The sequence below is a fragment of the Rhinolophus sinicus genome, linkage group LG01, assembly GCF_036562045.2.
Source record: "Rhinolophus sinicus isolate RSC01 linkage group LG01, ASM3656204v1, whole genome shotgun sequence".
NCBI lineage: Eukaryota > Metazoa > Chordata > Mammalia > Chiroptera > Rhinolophidae > Rhinolophus > Rhinolophus sinicus.
The window spans coordinates 68,012,885-68,025,298 of record NC_133751.1 but is presented as its reverse complement, the minus strand read 5'-3'; the positions used below and the strand labels follow the sequence as shown (position 1 = coordinate 68,025,298).

The 12,414-nt window shown below is 42.7% G+C and overlaps 1 protein-coding gene and 1 long non-coding RNA gene across 27 annotated transcripts in view; one reads left to right on the top strand and one right to left on the bottom strand.

Annotated features, from left to right (window-relative positions):
- Positions 1-12,414, bottom strand: part of ZBTB20 (zinc finger and BTB domain containing 20) — a 779,143-nt gene that overhangs the window by 25,960 nt on the left and 740,769 nt on the right. For all 26 annotated transcript variants that reach the window (XM_074331585.1, XM_019734851.2, XM_019734862.2 and 23 more), the window contains one exon: positions 9,992-11,596. In XM_074331585.1, the coding sequence (XP_074187686.1) occupies positions 9,992-11,596 (1,605 nt within the window). The remainder of the gene's footprint in view (positions 1-9,991; positions 11,597-12,414) is intronic.
- LOC141571489 (uncharacterized) lies at positions 211-8,353 on the top strand. Its single transcript, XR_012496222.1, has 3 exons — positions 211-1,462; positions 3,147-3,259; positions 7,746-8,353. It is a non-coding gene; the product is annotated as an uncharacterized LOC141571489 (long non-coding RNA).

Below are 12,414 nucleotides of genomic sequence, written 5' to 3'. Positions count from 1 at the left end.
TGCATGGTATCCTTATTACAACACTCTCCTCCCTCTCACCCCTGCCCATTAAATGGTTCCATACGCTTTTTTGAACACTTGGGTCAATTTAAAAAATAGTTTTCTCCTTCTTTGCTCTCAGTCTGTTGGCCGAATCTCTTCTTTCTCCACAGTTTACTGCTTTGGTTTGCTTTTGACTTAGAAACCAAACAATCAAGCTTGTTAAAAACAGTAAGGTAAGTATAAATATTGTCACTGAATGACCACGTGAGGTGTTCTTCTGTAAGTAATGTCCATAGGCCTGTGACATCTCTTTGGATAAACAGAGACTTGGTTTTTGTTGGTGCTGTTTGTTCTCAGCTCTGCTCCTGACAGGTGAGATGAACTTCAATAAGGTGTTCCATCTCTCTCACCTCATTTCTGATTGCCCACCTCTGAGAATCAAGTCCTCCTATGTACTCTTCCATAACCCAGCCGAAAGCCCAATGCCTTTCAAGGTCTCTAGGGTAATATTTCAACATCTGCACTATGCATCAAGGTAGGAACTGTATTTCTTAAATTTGAATTAACTGCCAATTAAAATATGTGCCTTGACTGTGTTTCCATTTTTTCTGTTATGAAACAGAAGAGGTGTGTCATGGTAATAATGGCATTGAAAACAATCACCACATATTGAGTGCTTAGTATATGCCAGGTTCAATGTGTGTGGTCTGTTTTACGAAACTTGATCTCATCAGAAAGCTTTTTCATTGTGTTTGTAAACATACAAGGATATGTTCTGAAGCACATGATGGTAAGAGATGGCTGTTTCATTCAGGAATTACTCCACAAATTTCTTAATTTCACTGGTCTTTGAACTTTTTTCCCTTTAATTATTCACAAACATTTTGGCCTGCCTCCTGCTCCTCTTAATTCTCTTTTGATTTCCTTTCCCTCATTTTCACGGATGGGGCAGTATGATCCATAGGGTTAGAAGAGAAACATTTCACTTTTAGACTAAAGTGAGGGAATTTCAAGAGGCCTCATTCCTAAAGGAAGAGCTCAGTATATGCATGGTGTTTACATAGGTACATTTTTTTGAAATGAGAGATTCCCTAGGAGAAGCAGTCATGCATATTATTTTTAGTTGAAACATTTCTGTCAGCGGTAAACACGTTTGGAACTTAAGCTGGTCTTTGCCATCCCTGTGCTGTCAGTAAACTTTCTAGAGGCTACGATGGGCTGGCCAGCTATCTTTTAAAATATGTCCACCTGTCACCTTTAATGGGAAGTGTGCCTTCTTAAGTATCAGATGGTATTTTGACTGCTAGGAAGTTGAAACTTTGTCTGTGTTAAAATGCTCTTGCTGTTTGAAACTTTCACCTTCTTCCCCCGTGTTTTTCCTCTAGGCAAGGTCACTGATGAAGGCTTTTTACTTTCACCCCCTTCTAATCGGACTCTGAATGGATTTTTCACAGTTGTCATCTTTCCCTCCATACCCCAGGTCTGTATGTTGTTTGGATGCATGTTGTTTGGATGCATGTTGTATTGGTGTGGCCCTTCATTATCGGGGTGACCCTGGGCTTGCTAAGTGTTCTCATCTCTCTGGGTTTGTTTCCCCTTCTGTAAGTGAGGAGCTGGACCAAGCACTTGCCATGGTCCCTTGCAGGTGTAGTGGCCTTCTGCCCACGTGGCCTACAACCCCCAGGATTCTAGTCTAGGACTTGTCCGTGCGTGACCTGAGGGCAAGCTGCTTAAGTCACTCAATGCTTCAGCAGTCCCACATTTTAAATAGGGCAAAGTATCCTGTTTCCTTCCCTGCCACAGAAAAATGGTATGATAGTTAATGAGGCAAAAGGTTTGCAAAGCACTTGGGAGCTCCTTAAAGGAACTGCTCTCTATAATTATGAAGGTGCTGTGTTGGTGGAGCACAGGCATTTTGGGAAATGTCTTACTAAGTGGGGTGTATTTTCGGAGTAGTCAGGTGTCTCTGTATGTTTAGATTTGAAACTGTATCACTCAGTAGAAATGTTAATATTTTTTTCCTTTCAGTTATTTTCCTGCATATTACTTATAGCGAGCGATCCCCCAAGGGCTTTCGGTATTATACATGGAATGGACACAGTTGGCTGAGTATTCCTCTTAACATGGAGAAATGAAGAGTTAAGATGAACGGTAGTGGATGGTTTTACAGGTCTCAGCCTATGGCCAGAAATGGCAAGTCCGATTTGTTAGACTCAAAGTACAAAACACAAAGTACAAAACAGACACTAAAATTATAACGTGAGTGGGGGAAGCTCACATAAGCCCCTTCACTTTAAAATGATTCATTTGGGGGCTATAAGATGCAGGAGTCAGATATGAATTCCATTTCCTTGGTTGAATGACTTGGGTATGTTACTTAACCTCTCTAAGCCTCAGTTTCCTTATCTGTATCTTGAGAATAATACAGTAAGTACCTGTCTTATGAAGGTGTTTTGAAAATTAAAGAAATAAAGCACTTAGTATAGAGTATGGGTTCATTAAAAAAAAAAAAAAAATCAACCGTTCCCTTAGGCACAAAGGAAATGATGATAAATGAAACCAACTGAGAAATGGGGAAGCCATCTCAAGATTAAAAAAAATTATTTCAGATAATCAATAAAGCAAGTGACTATATTGCAGCTATGTAATTCAGAGTTAAGGGTACAGTCTGCTCTCAGTTATATACGCTAATGGAAAGAAATGGTACCATGAATAAAATGTCAGCAAATAGCATAGACAGAGGATTCTTAGCAAGCAACAACTGAGCTCGGGAGATGGAGAAACCAGACAGCAAGTGGAGAAATCGAGGGAGAGGCAGTGTCCTTTACTATTCCAAGGGTGGGAGGGTAGTGAATGCATATACTTTTCTCCATTTTTTTTTTATGCACGCTCTCTAAAGAGCCACTTTTTTAACTCCTTCTCATGGACCAGCACTGACCTTTACTCTACTATGACTGACAAGTGGGGGAGAGAGAGAGAGAGAGAGAGAGAGAGAGAGAGAGAGAGAGAGAGAGAGAGAGGAAGAAAGATACTGTTAGGTTAACAGATGCAGAGAATCTGCCCAAAGTTTAAGTAAAAGCTCTCCTAATGGGCTAAGCCACCCCAATGCTGTATAAGGGGCCCAGCAAGAGTCCATTTATTCTGCTCATTCTTTCTCTAACCAGGCTTCTTCTGGGCTGCATAAACCAGGGCGTTTTTCTGAAGCACTGTTTCCACCTGTCGCTCTCATTCTCTTGCTTTCTCCATCATACACTCTGGCATGACGACACCTCCTCAGGTAAGTACAGTGAGGGGTTAGAAAACCAAGCCTGGGTGCGCAGTGAGAGAGCAGACAGGAGGAAGGAACAGGGGAGTATGGTCTGGGGAAGGTGGCGACTGGCAAGGAAAGCAGAAAGGGTCCTTGAAATTGCAGGTCCTCCGAATGGAGAAAATCAAGATTGGAACAGAAAATGGGAAAGGTCCTGTGACAAACACGGAAAGGTGCTCAGATAGAATCACACAGAGCTTTCACTGGCTGCACTGTTTGCTCTCCACAAGAGAAGCCTAGTTGGAGGAGGGCAGACCAGCATACCTGAGATACGGCTGCTGTAACTGCCTGTCAACATTTCTCTCCAGTTCTAGGGTGCAATTCTGGTGCCAGCTTGGACTTTGAGGCTGTCTAGGGGGGGATTGCTTATTGGGGACACATTGCATTCACAAAATATCTGTGGCTTCAGTGACAACTAAAATATTTTGCTATTAAGCAGAATTTTGAAGGCCTTAGGGAACTTCATCGATATTACTTGACTTTTCTTACAGCTTTATGAGTGGGGTAGATATGAACATCTCCAGAAGATGGTATATCTCCATTAGAGGGGTATAATAACATCCTGACGGTCACTTAACGAGTCAGCAATAGCTGAGAGGATGACCCCAGCCCAGACAAATTTCCCCCTCCTTTCCTGTTAACAATTTCCTCTGGATTATGCTGCAAAACATATGATGCTGCTGTAATACATAACACATATATTCCTAAATGGTTTGATAATTTTACAGCATTTACAGTTAAGTGCTTTCATATAAATTATGTTATTGGGTTCTCAGAGCAACCATGTAAAGTAAGTACTATTAAGATCTGTATCTTATGTTCAAAAATCTGTGGCTCAGATTGATTATAGAATTTACCTAAGGTCACCTGGTCAGAAAGTGATAAAATCAAGGCTTTCTTACTTCTTATAATCATACATTACTCCACTGGCTTGATGTAATTAATAACCAAACCTCCATCTGAGAATTATTGTATTATTATTTTGATCTCACCATCATTGCTCTATTGATGGCACTGTAATGTTACTCTTATTGCTTTATCTATTTATCTCAAATTCATGGCTAAAATAGCTGAGCTTCTAAATAACAAACAAAATTACTATATGTGCAGAGGACACCAATGGGCTAAAAACCACTGAATGGTCTATTGATAAAATGATTCAGAAAAAGGCTCAAACATCTACCATTTGTTGGCAAAGAAAACACAAGTGGAACACAGATACAATATATTCTCTAGCAAATGAAAAAAGAAAAAGGAAGGAAAGAAAAAGAAATTCAAGTCTTGCTGAGAAAATAATGCATTTATGTATAAGTCCTTTGAATTGAATTCTCCTGGAAAGCATGCCCACATTTTTGACATTCATTCACTTACTCAACATATATTTTTTAAGCAACTACATATGCTAACCTATATTCATCTATAGATTTTAAAGCTAAATGTCCTAAGATTGGGTCTTAAAAGAAAAAGTCCAAACTGAATAGCACTGCCAGATAAAATACATGACACCCAGTAAAATCTCAATTGCTGATAAAAAATGAATAATTTTTTAGTATAAGTATGTCACAAATATTGCGTGAAACATACTTGGACTAAACAAACCTATTATTTATCTAAAATTCAAATTTAATTGGGCACCCTATAGTTTTGTTTACTAAGTTTGACAACCCTTTACCTGGTGGTAAATAAATGCCCAAATGCCATCTGGTCAGTCTTATTATATGTGCGATTTTGTTATATAGAGCAAGGTAAGAACAAACCGAATGTGGTATCTGAAACATGTTCACATCCTTGGAGAAAGTACTTAATGTATACATGTGCAAAACATTTTTGTGTTACTTCTATATCACATAGTTAATAAACCACTCTGTGGAAACAGAGTACTTTTCCTTCTGGAAGAGATTAGACATCAGAGAGGATTCGATTCATTCATTGATCACTATTTTTTGAATGTTTATCACATGTAAGGTATTATGTATTATGGTGGGTATTTTGAAGATATATATATATATATACACACATATATGTATTTTATATATATATATATAATTACATATAAAACCATTTCTGCTCTCACAGTTTACATTCTAATGGGAAGCTATAGAGACAGCCATATGATTACAATACAGGTCAGTCCTGCTAAGTGCCAGAAGGGCTACATCCGCCATGGTACCTGTATAGTCTGAGATACCTAGCTCCCCTTTCATATGCTTGCTTCCATAACATAATTTATCCACTGTGAAGTCAAGCTGTTATCCATAACTCTGGTTTACTTTTTCCATACACAGAGATCCCTGAGTGGGGTTTCAGAGAACAGCGTTATGTAACAAAACAACCTGATGCCATCTTCCTCCTAATCACCGAGACCATCTAGGGAAGTCATTCCAACTTCATGTGACTCAGGGCTTATTAAAATCCAGACTGCTGGGTTCCATCCCCAGTTTGGGATTCGGGTCTGGGCTGCTGGCGTGGGGATCACACTTCCAGCACCACTACTCCCAGGCTATCTTTGAATTTGCCCTATTGCTTGTGGTCCACATCCACTCTGGCACCAAGTCTCCTTCACGTCCTCTGCTTTTCCCTGCCATTCCCCTTCCCTTGACGATTGTATTTTCTCTTGGGAAGAGGCATAGAGGAGTCCTGCTTTTTCCTGACGGGGTGGTTTGTATTATCTTTGTTTTTTTCCTCTGATTCTCATATTCAAATATGTCCTTAACTCTTGGTTTCCTTCCTCACAACTTTTATAAAAACTGTAGTAAAGTGAACTTGAGAATTTCCTAGAATAGACCAAGTCCTACTGTGGTCTGTTTGGCAGGACAGAGTGGTTAGGTGAGAAATTTTCTTTTACTTAAAAAAAAATTCTTAAGGATGAGAAAAAAAAATGTTCACGTTAGGAAAGAAGTTCAAGGGAAACCCAAGGAGTATCACATTGCTTCAGCATTTGAATTCCATAGAGGAAGGAAACACGTGGAGAGCTTATTATTCAGAGATTGGATATAGAGCAAAGAAACTCAGTGTCTCCTGGGAGGATGCGGCTAAAGTAACAATGATGATTAAAAACCAAACAAACCAAACAAACCAAAACATTAAGTAGTACTTTACCTTTTATGAAAAGCTCTCACACACATCGTACCTTTATAGCTACTTAAAAGGTAGGCAAATTATTATTTCCATTTGAAACTCAAAGAAACTGAGGGTTATGAAATTAAGTGACTCACTGAAGGCCACAATTAGAGGAACCAAACTCAACCCAAATAATCTAATTCCAGTACAATCGTCTTTCACTTATATCCCCACTCTAAGTGTTAGTGTCATAATCATTATGGAATATGCTTTATAACCAGGGCTTCTTTGGTTCTCTAAGGTAGAGCTTAGCTCCATAATCAATATGATGGACTACTTATTTGTCTTAAACACTTCCTTTAATGAATATGTGGGCCATTAACATAAAGCTACCCAGAATTTTACTTGGAATCCAATCTCAGAATTGATTTCCTGCAGTTGTTGAAAACAAGTACCATTTACATTAAACCTTGGAGCTACTGAAATGCAAAGCCAGTTACTATGCACAGTAGCTGTGATGCCAAGACTCCAAATATCTTTCCTTTTAGCTCTGTCAATCCTCAGTACTGGTAGGATTCTTTTTGATTCGACTATAGAGAAGAATACTGACTCCATCCCTACTCTTCCAAGTATCCCCAGTACTTTCTAGACTCTTTTTAGACCAACAAGGGGACTTTTTAGCTCTGGATTTTTATCATTTCTGTTGGCTCCTGTAAAGTTGGGAGGCCCCACTTTCTCGACGTTTTCCCAATAAATTGGAGAGAACTTTGCTTTGACATGTGGGCCAACCATGAATCCAGGTCCTGCATTACTTTCATATGATCAGGCCATCTTGCTTTTGAAAATCTAGACCAGTTGTTCCTAAACGTTGTTAGGTTATGGACTCCTTCAGTCAGACAAAAGTTTTGACAGACAGATGGCCCTTCCAAATTGACACTGCCAAATAATTCTAGGGTGAAAGGGAAGAGTGATGCTTCTTTTGAATGAGGTGCTAGAGTGATATATGTGCACCATTAATGGTTCTCAGATGTGGCCGTGTTATACACACCAATACAAAACCTTCATAATTTACTGAGGAACCTCACAGTTTACTTTAACCTCGTAGTTTACTAGCTATCTGAAGGCTATACTTTAACCATAACTTAGGTTTGTCAAATGACTTTACTTGTACCTCTTGCATTTATGATGCATAAATGTGTAAACCCATTGCTGGTTTTCTTACTGACAAATCTAGTTATTTGGGTTAACTACAGAAACCTCCAGTGAATCCATTAGACAAATGTGTTTATATACCAAAAAGATAATTTTTAGTAGTACACTGAACATTTTCTGTTGTAAATTAAGGCCTTATTTCAATATGTGATCTATTAGAATGTGTGAATTTTATATCTGCTAGGTCTACTGGAAGAGATGCACAGATGGAGAGAGTAGAAATGTTTATGGATCCAGGACCAGCAAAGTCAACTTTGCCTAAGAAGACACTTCCACAATTGGTCTCCCCCCTTAATTCTTAATTTGATGGTTTATAAGACAGCTATTTGGAGGAGGAAAGAATATAAACTATGTGAGAGCACTCTGTAAGACATAAATTGCCAAATAAATAAAAATATTAGTATTGGATTAATTTACCAAATAATGATGATACCCATGCCGAATGGAAAATTTCCTTGATTGATCTCAGATTATTAGTGCATTCACATTTACCCCCAAGTAAACACAGTGACTCACCACTACCTGATTTTCTTTCTAAGTGTAGTAATGTGTCACTATATATTTTTTTGGAGGTGTGAAAACTGTCATCTTTAAGAACAATTGATTTGCATAAAGGGGAGTACATGGATTTACATAATGTCTTGACATGAGCTAAACTGCAATGAAAGAAAAGTTCATCTTAAGTAATGTTCTAGTGTAGTTGTTCACTTCCACGTTGGGTATCTTGTCTCAATATCTGTTGCTGTCCTTCCCTTCTAATCCCCAATTTAAATTTATCTGCTTTATGACCTATCCCCTCGCTATTCCTGCTAGCTGATCTGAGAAACAAGGTTGCTTTGATGAACTAATTTGTTTTCATGTATTGTAATTCAAGTGTATAACTTTCCCCTGGCAACTTATTTGTCATTTAACAGGGATATTCAAGAACCAGAGGTTTACCAGAAGAGTAACTCTCAAAATAGGAGTTTCAAAAATGGTGATCATTATTGGGGTAGGCATTTTCAGGTACAAGAGAATCTATGTGAAATCATATTGCATATGTGGTCCCTTATATGGAAGAGCATCTGTGGAGCTCTTGCTTCTATGTCTGTCCCATTACAGAGCTAGGAAAGAGCATCGGCTGTGAGGTCAGATCTTAGCTCTAGAATTATAGAATTCAGGGATGAAAGACCATCTCACCCCACTCACTACTTGCCTGATGATTGAATCCTTTCTACAGCATCCCTAGGAATGGTTCACCCCTTCTCTCCTTGAATACCTAACACCTCTAATTATAGGAACTCACGCCCTTGGGAGGCTGTCCATCCCATCTTAGAGCAACTCTGACTGTCAACACACATTTTCTTTTATTTTGTTGAAAGAATCTCCTTGGAGCTTCCAGTCATTGGTCCAGTTCTACCTTTTGGACCCAAACAAAATAAACATGTCTCTTTCCTCCCAACCATTTAAATAATACTAATAGTGCTAATGATAACTATCGTTTATAGAGTGGTAAGAACTTGTTTTAAGAACTTCATATATATTAATTCATTTAATCCTCAAAACAGCACTATAAGAAAGATCTAGCACTATTCTCCTCATTATATAGACAAGGAAACTGAAATATAGAAAGGTTAAGTAATTTTCCCAGGGTGACAAGGTTTAGTAGCTGCTTAGTCTAAATTCAAATCCAGGCAATCTGGCTCCAGAGCCCCAACTTAACTAGTACATTATGCTGTCCCTGCAGCTCAAACACTCGAGTATGGCTTACATGGTGCCCTGGGTCTTCTGTTCTGCAGTCTGAGCATCCCAGGGCCTTCAACCATGATTCATATGCCATGGCTTTGCATCCTGCATCATCCTAGTCATACTCCTCTGGATGTGTCCCAGTTAGTCTACTGTCCTTTTAAAAGGTAGTACCTAGAACAGACTGTGGTCTCTAGATGTTGACAATAGTGAATAAGCAATAGAAAACAGAGTGAGTCTGTCACTCCTCCTCATTTCAGGGACCACAAATGCAGCTCACGCTTGCATCAGCTTTGCTGTGGCCTTTTCAAGCTGATGGTTATTACAGTATGTTCTACAGACTAAAAACCCTCGTCCCTGTTCTGCTTAATGACTTTGGTCTGTAAAATGAGGTGCTGGAGTATATGATCTCCAGGTCTCAACACCTAGGATGAAAGAATGTATTACCAAGTTCAATGTATTTAAGGGATGCTGTGCCTGCCAATTCTTTATAAGGCGTTTTCCCACTTGGCCCTTCTCCATAAAGGGTTTCTGTGATTTTGTCTTTTGGTGGCAGGGTGCTATGTTCCTGTGAGAGGGGCACAGTTGGGGCTTACAATGGGGTCTCCTTAAAATCTGAAAAATGACTCCAAATCTTCCCTTCCCTTCCCACAGCTCCCTCACACCTGTCCCTGCTGCTAGGCCTGCAGGGAGGCCGGCACTCACCTGTGTGTACAAACATGTGCTTGACGTAGTTCTGTTTGGCGGTGAAAGTCTTGTTGCAGAGAGTGCACTCATAAGGCTTTTTTTCGCCCTGCCCACTGGCTGTGCTGTGGCCTGCAGATGGGGCCAGGGGCTGTGGCGCTGGCAGCTGTGCAGTAAAGGTCGACAGGCCGGGCTGGGACACTGTCACAAACTGGGTCTGCTGGCCTGCCAGGGGCTGTGGCAGGCTGAAGAGGAAAGGCTTGGGGCCGCTGCCCGCGGGCTGGGTAGTGAAGAGGGCTGGCAGGTAGGTGTTGCCGGCTGTGCCAATGACCTGGGTGTTGCTGGTCAAGGTCAGAGGCATCCTCAAGTTGCTGGTGAGGGTTTCTGTCTGGCGTAAGTAGAGCTGGGTACTTGGCAACGGCTGCCCGATGGACGTGTTCACCGAAGGCTGCTGCAGGACGCTCTTATCCGAGCTGTTGCTGACAGTGATGACCGTGTTGTCCATATCCACCTCCGTGCTTCTTTCCGGGGAGGAGGCACCGGTCTCTAACTGGTGTGGCTGCGGGCCGCCCTCTGCAGGGCCTTCCGCGGCTTGCTCAGGTGGGGTGGGTTCAGCGGGGCCGTCCCGCACTGCCCCGGGCCCAAACTGCTGCTCCACGGAGTCAGGCTCGGTGCCTATGGAGGAGCTGACGCCGGAGTCGAAGCTCTCGCCCTTGGGCTCACTCTCGGTGCCCTCGGCCTGATCGGTGTCTTCCGTACACTCTTCGGATTCATTGCGCTCCAGGATCTGCACCCTTTGCTGCCCGTAGTAGTCGTAATCGTCCTCCATCTCCTGCTTGATGTGGATGTTGCCCACCAGGGTCTGGATGCGCACAGGCCGGGGCTGCTTGCGGCAGTGCGTGGTCTCGGGGGTGGTGGACAGGTACCGCTCCATCTGCTGCGAGCGCTCGTGGATGCGCGTGATCCAGCTGGGGTCTTCCATGTGGTGGTCGCGGGGCAGGCCCAGCGCAGTCTCGTGGTGGCTGACCACCGCACCGCTGTAGAAGGAGCGCTCGCCGCTGCCGTTCTGCATGGAGCACGCGTACAGCGCCGAGTAGATCCTGTCCACGCTGTGCTGCGGGTGGCTCTGCAGGTAGCCCGACTCCGTGTCGCTGCTCTGGCCCGAGGTGCCCGACTCCGGAGTGCCCCGCGGCGTGTCCTGGCCCGAGTCCTGGATCCCCGGGAACACATCGCCCACATTCTGTGACACGATGCGTGTGCACTCATCGATGACGGTTTTGATCTGCAGGATGCTGGCGGCTGTAAGGATCTGCAGGGCTTCCGACTGCGAGACGCGCAGGACGCCGCTGTACATGAAGTCAATGAGCTTTTGCACCGACTGCACGGACACCACGGACGGGATTTCGATGTCGCTGTAGCCCAGCAGCAGCTTGTCCTGGAAGAAGGGGCTGCCGGCTGCCAGCACACAGCGGTGCGCGCGCAGCATGCTCCCGTGGATGCGCACCGTCACGTCACAGAAGTGGCCACGGTTGCGCTGCTCGTTAAGGGTCTCGAGCACGGAATTGCTGAAGTTGTGAAGGTTGATGCTATGAATGCGCTCGGTCATCCCCTTGCAACTGATGTCACCTGCGCGCCAAGACAAACACAAAACAGGGCGTGGGTCAGAGCTGGCTGACTGCGTTCCTAACACCTGGGGCTTGGCTGGGTAATGCTCATGGCTCCTAGAAGGACCTGGTAGACACAAGCGGGCTCTTTGGAGAGATGGACAGGCTCTGCACAGGGGGCAAGGCGCCGACATGAGTCCTATGGGAACGAAGCCTTGAATTTTGGCCCAACAGAGCCCCAGCTAGTTTGGGGTATTGAGTCCATATTAATTCTTAGAGCTTCCGCAGGATTGTCAGTGGATGTAGAGCAGCCCAGGAAACAGAAAGGTCATTTGCCTGCCACGCCTACAACTTCAGCAAATAAGAACCGAAAGGCAAATGGAGGACTTGTTCTCATGGAACTCTCTACCTCCACTTGAGACAAGCCCAAGCCCAGATCCTTCGGAAAGCTTACATTTTCCCCAACTTATTAAAATTGCTTATTTTACTTATAGACTGCAATAATATTCATAGTAAAAAATAAATTCCCTTCCTGTTAATTTCCATGGCATATTCCCCAAATCGACACCATGTATGCAAAAATTCTTGGAAAATTCAAGCCCGACCAGGATGTTCACCAAACAGCGGCCACCTGGTTCCCAGTTGAGAGACAGGTTATAGAACATAAGGTGCTCACTAAAGGGGCACTCGCCTGATGCTTTCTGTATCTACAGAAACATTCTATAGGTGACATGGCTCTTGTCCTCTTTGACAATCTGAGTACGTTCTAGGATGGTTGTATGTAATATGGTGGCTTTCTGAATTTTCTGAGGCTTACTGCAGAAGGAATCTTCATTAAGA